The sequence below is a fragment of the Echinococcus granulosus genome (assembly GCF_000524195.1).
Source record: "Echinococcus granulosus chromosome Unknown EG_S00002, whole genome shotgun sequence".
Lineage (NCBI taxonomy): Eukaryota > Metazoa > Platyhelminthes > Cestoda > Cyclophyllidea > Taeniidae > Echinococcus > Echinococcus granulosus.
Window position 1 is genome coordinate 2,311,297 of NW_020170382.1, and position 11,319 is coordinate 2,322,615.

The 11,319-nt window shown below is 39.2% G+C and overlaps 2 protein-coding genes across 2 annotated transcripts in view; both read left to right on the top strand. All coding sequences in view use genetic code 11, as the record gives it.

Moving 5' to 3' along the window:
• EGR_00597 (Voltage-dependent P/Q-type calcium channel subunit alpha-1A) overlaps nt 1-6,993 on the top strand; it is a gene marked incomplete at both ends in the record, with an annotated part of 19,129 nt that extends 12,136 nt beyond the window's left edge. Inside the window, 9 exons of the mRNA XM_024489846.1 lie at nt 501-668; nt 1,298-1,410; nt 1,584-1,715; nt 3,310-3,382; nt 3,761-3,881; nt 5,071-5,171; nt 6,238-6,368; nt 6,626-6,714; nt 6,863-6,993. Coding sequence (XP_024355843.1) covers nt 501-668; nt 1,298-1,410; nt 1,584-1,715; nt 3,310-3,382; nt 3,761-3,881; nt 5,071-5,171; nt 6,238-6,368; nt 6,626-6,714; nt 6,863-6,993 — 1,059 coding nt within the window. The remainder of the gene's footprint in view (nt 1-500; nt 669-1,297; nt 1,411-1,583; nt 1,716-3,309; nt 3,383-3,760; nt 3,882-5,070; nt 5,172-6,237; nt 6,369-6,625; nt 6,715-6,862) is intronic.
• Nucleotides 6,994-8,194: 1,201 nt separating this feature from the next.
• Nucleotides 8,195-11,319, top strand: part of EGR_00598 (Voltage-dependent calcium channel type A subunit alpha-1) — a gene marked incomplete at both ends in the record, with an annotated part of 16,480 nt that continues 13,355 nt past the window's right edge. Inside the window, 3 exons of the mRNA XM_024489847.1 lie at nt 8,195-8,205; nt 9,663-9,852; nt 10,230-10,336. Coding sequence (XP_024355844.1) covers nt 8,195-8,205; nt 9,663-9,852; nt 10,230-10,336 — 308 coding nt within the window. The remainder of the gene's footprint in view (nt 8,206-9,662; nt 9,853-10,229; nt 10,337-11,319) is intronic.

Genomic DNA, 11,319 nt, shown 5'->3' on the forward strand with positions numbered 1-11,319 from the left:
TTTATGTAAACAGTACCTACTATTTGTCATTATTTTCCAAAATTAATCTAGATATTTGGAAGAAATGTCACACTTCAAGATACCTGGAACATCTGAGGCTACTTTAATTCATTTTATTCGATGAAGAAATCTAATCTTTCCACCCTAATCATTTAATTGACATTTTGTAATCGTCAGCTTCCTCATTTGATTGCATAGTCACAACCTTGTTTCTATGGTAAACCTCCATAGCTCCAATTCTTTTGAACCTCCATCCTTGATAAACACTCAAAATATAAGAAAAAGCCACTAATTATTCTAATTTTACATCTTACAGACATCGTAAGACCACATTTTTCTTCTAAAAGTGCTCTCCAGAAAGTAAACCGTAGTATCTCCCCGTCTCACACGACTTTGACAAAGTAATGACCCAATCCATCAAACACGTATTACCTGCCTGTCCACTTTGGGCCTATTCACACAGCTCAGCTCGACGGGGAAGAAACTTCTACCACTTGTAGGTGTATCTAAGGAGGAGAAATTGGGCTTCTTCCTTTAGTCTTTTCTCTCTCGTAGATTACGCCGAGTATGTCTTCCTTGGACTTTTCATGACTGAAATGCTTCTCAAAATGTACGGCCTCGGCTTCCGACTCTACTTCCAGTCGTCGTTCAACATCTTCGACTGTGTCGTAGGTTATCCGCTTGGTCGAGGAAAATACATCTTTGAGTATTTCCCAACATAGGGAGTTTACACTGGAAACATTCGTGAACAACTTGGCTAATTTTGCTATAAGGGTAGCCGATTTTGAAAGTCATTTCACTGTGAAGTGAGGGAAACACTATATAAAGTTGCGAAAATGATCAAATGGTTTTGCACTATTTTCAAGCAAGTGTTTGAACAATTGTTAACAGACGACCTACGAAATGAGCACAGAGCTTTCACATTTTTCTGCCACTTTAGAAAATAATTCCTATTATTTTCATCTAGGAAATAGTTGTGTATTTCAATTGAGGAACTCCTGTAAATGATCTCGTAAACGATTTCATGGGAATCGGTTTTAACTTTCGTCTGGATTTAAGTCAGTTTAACTGAACATTTACCATGCTAAATGGTCTTCATTGGGGATGGAGGTTTGTGGACTTTAACTTGCTACGAATTGTACGAAGAAAGAACCATAACCTAAATAAGTTTAATTTGTTTTTATTCCTTTTAGCAATTATCACAAACATAGGCAACCCAACATTAGTTTCGTTTTTGAACGATTTTTAACAAATAAAAAATAAACCTCCAAATGCAGCAATTCCTGTCTTCATTCAGGTTATCATCGGGAGTCTCTTCGAGATTCTTCTTGCCCTTGTTCAGCCGGACACCTCCTTTGGCATCAGTGTGTTGCGAGCACTGCGACTTCTAAGAATTTTTAAGGTCACCAGGTAGGCAGAGGTTGTTGTTGCTCTCGTGCTTAAGACCTTGGATATCCACTGATTGTCCATACAATCCAAACCTGCCCTTGCAAGCCTTATGCCTAGCAAAATAAAATTATGCGTGACTGCGGCACAGCAATGGGTTTCGGTGTAAAGCATTACGTCTATCCCTTTTTGTGTAGATACTGGGCGGATTTGAGAAATTTGGTGTTATCTTTGCTGAGCTCGATGCGAAGTATCATCTCCCTAGTCTTCCTTCTCTTCCTCTTCATCCTCATCTTCGCTCTCCTTGGAATGCAGCTCTTCGGTGGCGAGTAAGTATCACCCAAGAGTTTTTCATCCGTGACTGTGGGATACCGATTGGTTAGACGCCTTGTTAGACATGGAATGATCTGGTCTGCGCCAAATTATTAAAATGAATATATCATTTGCTCGCATTTAACTGTTTCATGGTTGCAATATCCTACTCCACCACCGAATATGCCACTTTAGGGTGCTGCTATTGCTGTATTCATAAAGCTTTCATTTATTTCAAATTTTAATAATCTGGAAAGTACTGAATAGTGTGCGAATCGTGAAAGATGTGTTTTCTGTCTTTTTACTAGAAGTTGGAGATCTTAGGCGAATGAAGCCAAATTGAAGTACTGTATCTTTTCATCAGTTTCAAATGCAGATAATAGAATTGCTCATTTAGTAAATCATGTTTCTTTTTCTATCAATGACACGTGAATAATAAGCTCTAGAATACATAGAACAGAGAAAAAATTTTACCAAGGAATCTTTAATGACGGAAAAAAGGACGTCTGACGCTTATTTGCGCAGATGCAAAGCCTCAGGTAACGTGACTTAAGCCTTTGAAGTTCCCATCAGCGTAGCTCTGTCAACAGGCTCTCAGACAATTTCTAGGGAATTCAAAACAGAAGACCTCGTGTGTATCTACCTAACCAATGAAATATTTCGATGCTTTACGCCATTTTTTCAAAGAATAGCAAATATTAAAAATATGCATTTTTTGGCTAGCTGATCAAATAGTTTTATAGTGGCTCATATTTAGTTCTGGCTGTACAATTTTTTAACTCACATCCGCATAAACCCTAATTCCTCCATTTCCACTCCCCAAACTCCGTCAAATATTACATTGGTCTGAAATAAATGTGTGGGTATTAGTGCGACTCATTGTGATATTTGAGTAAATTCAACAATCTTTTCACTTTTTGCTAAAAGAAAACGGCTTTTAAATCGAATTTTTAAAAGCACATTGAAAATTTTGAGGGCCTCGGTAACTTTTGGGAAATCACCTTTGTATCATTTTCATGTGCATGACATTAAAGGTCACTTTTGGAGTCGGCATTTAAATCTCAGTTGACACGATAAACCACTCAATCAACACTGCATTCAAATAGTCAGTTCTTTGTGTTTATTTGGATTTGAAATAAAAGCTGGAATTACTATTATGCTTAATGCCAGGATAAAACAATGCGCAAATAAACCCCGAATGTACCTCAGCCAAGGCATGAAAACATGTTTCGGTTTTATTTTAGTGGTCATGTGACATTTTTTAGGCGCAAGGATTTCGGCACTGTAATCTACGTCTTCTTCCTTCATTCGGCCTGTTTCCTATCGTCATGGCTGAGCGGTTGGTCCATGGCGACATGAGTTGCAGATGATGCAAATGAATAAATCGAGGAGACGAGACAATGAATGAAAGCAATGTTAAAATACGATAAAGCACAGTTCAAATTCTGCTCTTTTAATCTTTCATCTGAGTCTATTCGAGAGATGAAACACGGCTTTGTTGAATCCATACAATGTAAAAGTACTCTCATTTTGGGTGACGTATTGGATCTCCATCATCCTGATTGACATACTTTATTTTCTTTAAAACAATCATAAATTCGTTTTTTTTAGATTTAACTTCGAAGAAGGTCTTCCTGCCCAAAACTTCGACTCCTTCGTTAAGGCTCTGCTTACTGTCTTTCAGGTATTCTAATCTACTGGCCATTTGAACAGACCTTTTTTTCACCAAGAACCAACCTGCACACAAAATTTCTAGGTCTCCAAAGGAACGCCATCTGCCTCTTCCCTTCCAAATCAAAGGGAAGCGGCTCCCTAGTTTCGATTTTTACCTAAACTGATAGTGTGAAACCGAGGGATGAGGGTCGGACGGAAAACCGTTCTCTCTAAAAAAAGACATAATTTACCTCCCCCTTTCATAACAGGAAACCATGCCCACTATGGGTCCCTCTGATCATCTGCTCCGCTGCAAAAATGGGATTTTAAAACCCTGTTACCGGTCTCCTTGCCTTTTGAAATGATTATTCTTGAAGAGAATCTTATTTCTTTTCTTTGCTCCCGGTAGATTCTGACAGGCGAGGACTGGAACTCAGTCATGTACAATGGGATTCGCTCTCAGGGTGGAACGAATGGGGGCGGATTCATCTACTGCATCTACTTTGTCCTTTTGGTTCTCATAGGAAACTGTAAGTCGAAGACACAGACTTTGCTCCATTTCCTTCGACTACGCATAGCTGATCGGGTACATTTAGGCGACTCCAAAACGAACGCGGGGTGGATGCTTTTGTCATCTCGTTTCTCGTTTTAGTTGTAAGACAAGCAGATTCGTATCATGACTATATTTTCAGCTAAATACTATCATGATTTGAGAGCTGCTTTCCGATTCACAAATAAGGGAAAATAATTTTTACAGTGGACATCCTTTCAAGATAAAAATTTACATAAAATAATTCCTTTTTAAAAAATATTCTCAATTTATGCCAGTGACTAATATTTTTGGCGATAAGGATGCAGTAAGAAAATATTGCTTATAGATGTCTCTATGAGACACTATGCAAAATGTCTCGAAATTAAAAAAATTGAGTAATTTAGCGGAAGTCGCTCCTTTGAATGAGGTGATCTTTTTATTCACACATGATATCACGGTACTTTAATTGGAAAATTTTAGTTTACGCCGTCAAAGCACTCAAGATTATGAGGGTTACGGGACGAAGCTGGTCTGAAATGCTAGGGTTTATTCGAAATGCGGAATAGGAACTACCAGGATATTGCGGGTAGGCACGGCAAGGTGGGAGTGGATTGCTGGGAAGAGAGAGACAGACCCTCAGTTCTAAGTAACGCAGACTTCCATCTGAACATTTCGTTACACACAGTGAGCCAGAGAGAAATAGTGAAAAATAATGGCAGGAAGAGCTATCATTATCGCGGTAACAGCAGCTTCCAGTACCAGATATGGTTAGATTGAATGCTTTATTTTGACAATCGAGGAGCACGGTCATGGGGGATGGTTATTTTACGTCTAATAGGCCATCCGATAAGTCGGCGTGTTTAGCTCCCTGTTGATTAGGGCGGTGCGCTTCTGCTGGAGACGATAATTGTACCTCTTACAATCGGGGATGACTTCCGGAAGAGACAATTTTATTCTGCGATTTCAAAGGCCATAAGTGTCATTTTTAGGAGGGGAAATTAGCTATCGCATTGGGTTTTCGCTAGTGACGATTTCATTTTAAAATTTTCCGATGACGACCTTTTAACTCTTCCCAAAAATTGAGCTTAATTAAAGGATTGTTTCTGGGGCAAAAGTTCTAATTTATAGAAAGAGGATTTCATGGGAGTTTCGCATATGTGTACGTGGGATTTGTTCTGCTGTTCCAGACACTCTTTTAAATGTATTTTTGGCAATTGCCGTGGACAATCTTGCAAATGCGCACGATCTCAGCGATGCTGAACAGGCAGATCAAAATGAGGAAAAATTGGTATGATTATCTTGTCATCCACATGCTTCATGGTGTTGTGCGTGTCTGTATGTGTACACATGTACGTAGGAACCGTTGTGAGTCCCGTTTAATTCTCCCTTGATTGTTGTTGCTCTAAATTGCTCTTCATAGTGCATTTACGATATGCATGTAAGCAGAATGAAAATTCCAAAATTGTACCAATGTTTGTGGGCCCTTCCCAACGGTATTTAGGAGATCTGACTCTCCGAATTTTATATTTACCAGCGATTATAGCTTGTATCCTAAGAATTCCATTAAATAACTTATGATAGTCCCACGATACATGCTAAAATGGGGTCACTAAAATGTTTTCCCTTCTTAACAGCAAATGGTTACATCATTTAATCGTCAGAAACTCAAAATCACCCATTAAAGGAACTCAAAAATAACGTGGAGTTTGAACTTTGCCCCGTTTATAATGTGATACTATATAATAAATCCGTATTGAGCAAGAGTACCTAGGATACTTTCACTAGTTTATCGCATAAAATTTATGCGGAATTTAATGTGGAGATTATGCACAGAATACTGTCCATGTTACTCATTTTTCTCTCTCAAAAGAGAATATGACGAGATCTGGCGTCAGAAATTACCACTAATCGTTATATTTTTGCAGTGTTAAATTAACTTTGGAAAAAAGACCTCCTCAGAAGACAAAAATGTCGGAATTGTATCGGCTTGTTCTACGGAAACGAAATTTTGGAAACGGAATCCTACTCAAAATGCCGATTTTTTGAACCACTCTCATGCCGATTTATAGCCACCCTCAAGAATCCACAAAGCAAATTTTGCCTCCGTTGGCCGAAAACGTTTGTCAAAGTTTAAATAGTTTACTCGTTAACTTAGCAGTAGCCTTAGAAGGAAGCCTTGCAGGAGTCGGTTTTTTGTCCATTGAGGTCGAAAAAATTGCGCAAGTATCTCGTATACTTAACCATTAATGACATTGAAGGTGATTGTATGCTATCATCTCTTAACTACGAACATCAAAAGGAGGCGTCCTCCTGGGCAAAGTGACGATCCACGTTTTCCACGAATTATCTTTTAGAAGGAGGCCAAGGCGAAGGGATTTCAGCCTTCCACGTTGGATCTCACAGACCCTGATAAGGCTCACCTCCTGCCGTGGGTACGAACACCCACAAAAGAGAAGAATAACCTGTGGCAAGAGAACTATCCTGGGTGGGTCTTCTTCAAAAGACATCGTCTATTTTCTTAACAGTCTAATACATCAAGTGCATTACATTAGGCTTTGGGCGCTTCAGTAATTATTAATTGCTGTCAGTAACTTTCATTATAATAGATATATTTCCAAATCTCCCGTTATGCTGCCTAACCTCTAATTAAAAAAGTAAATGGTAAATTGTCGTTGCTTCTCAAGCATAACCTAAACTTGTGCTTATTTTAACAAATCAAATTTTTTTTGCTATTTAATCAAGAGACTCGACCAATGTGAAAGAAATGACTCTACAAGTGGGCGATCAAAAGGCAAATGGAAATTTTCTCTCCTCCTCACTCTCCACGCAAAGTGAGTACGTAAATAAGTATGCGAAGTAGGCAAGTTGAGCCTAAAAGGAGAATTTTCGTTTAGTGGATTTCCACAATTTTTGATGGTCAGCGGTATTCAACGTCTTACTATGTCGTCTCATCCATCCTATTTTTGTATTTGGCATTAGGGAAAGGACAAAATTGCATTTCCTTTGAAAGCGACGAGACAGGGCAGTTACCGGACTCTGAGAATGTCGGACATGGAAAACCCGTTCTACCCTATAGTTCCATGTTCATCTTTGCCCCGACCAATGGGTAAGCCTGTGGTTTTTATCAAAATCAAAGGATGCTTTGTGGCAGGAAATGATACACCACAAATAAAACCTTAAATTATCTTCTAAATTAGCACTTAGTGGACGATAAAATGATTTTGTAAAAATCCGATTTTGTATTTAAAGGAGGAAATTTAGGTGAGCTTTGATTCTTCCACTTCTAACTAAGTGAGCAGTCTGGTCATTACGCCAGTCCTTTGACAAAAAACCATTCGCTTGAAAGGTGAAAGTGTCGAGCTTCACATCAGAGAACGCTCTGTGCACATAAAAAGGTACTTGAAAGTGAGGGCCTGAAACAAGAGAATTTGGGAAAAATCAACTTCTGCACGCAATCAGAAGTAGCTACAAAAGTCTGTGAAGATGGTAATTTGAAGTGGCCAGATAGGCACTGTTTTTGTTTCTTGGCATGTCCCTCTCAGATCCGTCTAGACAATTGTGCCACAAATGAAGTGAAAACTGACTGCTTATTCATAAATCCGAATTACAGAAGTCAGAATATCGACTCAGGGTTCAATATAGCGACATCAACAGCTCATTAAAAGTTTGCTGATGGACTTTCAGCAAAGTGATGTTTTTGTGACCCAGTAGGCGGGGAACCTAGCTCCAGTTAACCGTTTGAGAAAGTAGAAATGCAATATGATCATACATTCTTAGTTATAACTTGACTCCCAGTGATTTTTAATACACCAATAATTCAAGAGCTTCAAATCAACCAAGGAAGGCACTTAACAGGAAAGTTTGCCAACGGTGTCACATGTAGGTGGGGTTCCTACTTTCACCCATGGCACGTTTATTTAAAGGAAATGAAAAATTGGAAAGGAACAACAAAATTCAAAAATAGGTATGATGTTGGCAACAGCAAATCTATCTGGCCTGCATCATCTTGGCTCCTGCAAGAGGGGCGGATAAAAGTGGTTGCATGGGATTGAGTTACGACAGAACAACAAAACCCTCCCAACCAAAAGGAACTTTCTTCCTGTCAAACATCTGAACCAGGAAAAGCGCACGCGTTTTAATGAAAAAAATTGCGTTAGAGTGAGCACACAAATGCGTCTCCGGACTTTTAATGAAGTGTATTTTGTCGAAAATGGCAGTGGATAAAAAAAGTGGAATAGACCCAGACCTCCCAACCTCTATATTCAAAGCGAAGAGGGAAGCATCCTCCCAGGTGAAGGACTGGCAGCAGTAATGGCTGCGGGGTTGGTGGGTGCTCGTCTAGACGCATCCAAAAAAATCAATAGTGGTGTGGTGACAAGCCTTCTCACAGGCCGACACACGCCATCTGCTTGCGAACCATCTGTTTGCGACGCGAGCTGAGCGCCTCCACACATTATTAAATGCTCGGACATTAGCACCTACTGCGCCACCATCTCCAGGCCTATGTGCGATTTAGGGTTCGTTTGTAGCCACCGCCGATTTCGCGTTTATGATTATTTCTACACAAAAAGCATCTCCATCTGCCTACATTTCGTTTTAGGTTAATTTCGGGTCAAAAATGTTTGAGATGGTCTTATTTTTCCTCAAAAAAAAATATTAATTTGCTGTTTTTTGTTAAAATTAGTTTATCTTCAAGTAATTGCTATTGCTGAGAAAGCGTTGCCCTTATATTCTTAATTTTGGGTAGAATTGCGTTTGTGGAGGCTTTATGTGATTACGATTTATGAGGACTGTTTGGAAGTTAAAATGCGAAGAGCATTAAGCCATAAAATGGATTAAAATGTCCTAAAACCGTCCTAACTACAATGGAAACTCGTCCATTGAGCTCAAAGAGTTCTTTTGGGATTCCTCTGGAATTGCTCGAGACGAGAAATGTTTTTCATACTCTGTTATTTGACCTTCTTTAACGATGAAATACGATACCGACACATCAGAATCCTTGTATACCTAAAATTTGCTTTTGTGGGATTATCCGATGGTAGTTGTAGAGCTAAGGACCGTTAATCAGAAAACAGCTTTAGATTGTCGTAAGTTTATGTTTACTTTTCTATATTTTATGGCAAGTAGTGCGATTGCGGACGATAATTGTAAATCATAGTAGAAAAGTCTTCATTACCAGACATAATTTAACTTCAGTTTTAGTTCAACAGGTTCTTCTGAAGTAAAATTATACAGTGTTTCAACGCTTTTGTTTGTCGAGCATTTATGCAGTTTGGGAAACTACCCTAACTATTGTTTGCAGACTGGGTCAAATTAATTAAATAGACTTGAATGAATAAAATAAGTGAGTTTAACCAACTGAGCTATAATGACCAAAAAAATCTATACTTTTTACCAGAAAATCTCAAATTACGATCCAAGGAGGGCAATTATAGAAGGAATGTTTTTAGCAAATTCATCATTTCTTAAGGATTGAGTATCTGAAGCATGCTCACGAATATTAAAGCTAGAACCGGGCATCAGTTTTATGATAATGCCACTTCTCATTAGAATCCAAACAACGCATTTTTTGTATTTAATGGGATGTGTCATCGGCTAAATCATGCTGGAAGTAGCGCTTAAATAAATTTCTCATTCAGTTTAAGAAGTACTTCTGAAGGCAGTCATTGTTAAGTGCAACTGCTCCCCCAAAGACACTGACTCAATGTGATGGCAATCTCCTGTGAAGGTGAAAAATGAAATCCCAGTAAAGGTTTAATTATGCCTTTTTACTTCACAGAATTCGTCGCTTTTGCCACTTTGTGGTCAATCTTCGCTACTTTGATCTCTTCATTATGATCGTGATTTGCGCCAGCAGTATCGCGCTTGCTGCAGAAGATCCTGTTGCCGAAAACTCCACCAAAAACAAGATCCTCGAGCACTTCGACTACGCCTTCACAGGTGTCTTCACTGTAGAAATGGTTCTCAAGGTAATCTTGAAAGTGTACTATCAAAAGGAAGTTTGAAGTGCGTAGGATGGTACTTAGGGCAGCGACTATTAAAATCAGATGTCTTAAATGAAGAAAGTTCCAACCCTGAATTTCCTTTCAATTTGCGCTTTTATGTCTGGATGTGGCAATTTTATTGCTAGATGTACCAAAAATAGAAACAAACCACTTTTATATTCAAAACTACTTGCATAAATAGCCATCTAAATGGTAGAAGAGACCAATGCTGCTTTGGGTACCATTTTTTAGTCGGCCAAGGAATTTTGATACACCTTTTTCTGAAATTCTCGTTGGTAATTTGGACATTAATGCACCCTCCAAGAGACAGCAGATTATTTTAAATCCTTTTTTTGTATCAGGTGATTGATTTGGGCGTAGTGCTCCACCCGGGCGCTTATTGTCGCGATCCCTGGAACATTCTCGACGCCATCGTCGTCTTCTGTGCTCTAGTGGCTTTTACGATGAAGTGAGCACCTCCCCAAGCTAACTAAATTCTACTCGCGAACAGCGGTGTTAGCAACGAGGAAATCGCATATGAATAACTTAGAGAGAGGGAGGGAGCAAGAGATGTTCACTACCTTCTACTCATTAATAATGTATTCCAAGTACCATTTCACCATATCTAAACACTAACGCATTTCCATTTTCTTTTGCCCCTTTTAATTATAGCCGAAACGCGCTTCGACTGGGGTAAGTACTTCCTGGCTTGAATGCTAAAATGCCCACTTCTTCGACCGTTACCGCTTCTGTTGCTGTTTCTCCAGCTGCCTCCTTTTTTGCCTCCATTTGCTCCATCCCCTGTGGGGGCTATTTGTATTCGTTGTCTGTTTGCCTTAAAGGCTTAACTGTCGCATACATATGGGGACCATTATGGGGAGCTCTATAATTGAGCTTACAGGAGAAGTAACTCATGCACTCACATCAAAGTCACCTGAGGGTGTTGCGCCTTCCGATTCGAGCGCACATCGATCGATTCTTTGTACCCTAGGTTATTGATTTTCTGGACCTCAAGGCCTTACGTTATGGAAACAACCCAAAATAAACAATTTTAGCGTCAGCTCATTTTGTAAACAATTTAACCCTTCAATAATTAGGATTAAGAGTAGTAAAATAGGACACATCCTGCCTAAAGTCACACTAGGTACCAAATTTTCCATCATACGGACCTGTCGCTAATGCAGGCTACACCAGGGATGGCCTCAGCACTGACGATAAGGCGCGTTTAGTATATTCACTTGATGAACCACCGAAAATGGCTTCCTTTCCATGAACATACTATTCATAACTCAGCTGTATCTGTGGCGACAATTTTGTTTTTCCATTAATGGACGCAAGGAGTTGGAAAAGCAAATGGTTTTAATGCTAAGAGGAAAGTGGGGTTTTTTAATAGAGCTTGGATAAATGCAGACAACTCTTGCGTGAATTTTGTTTACCGGGATAGTCAAGGTT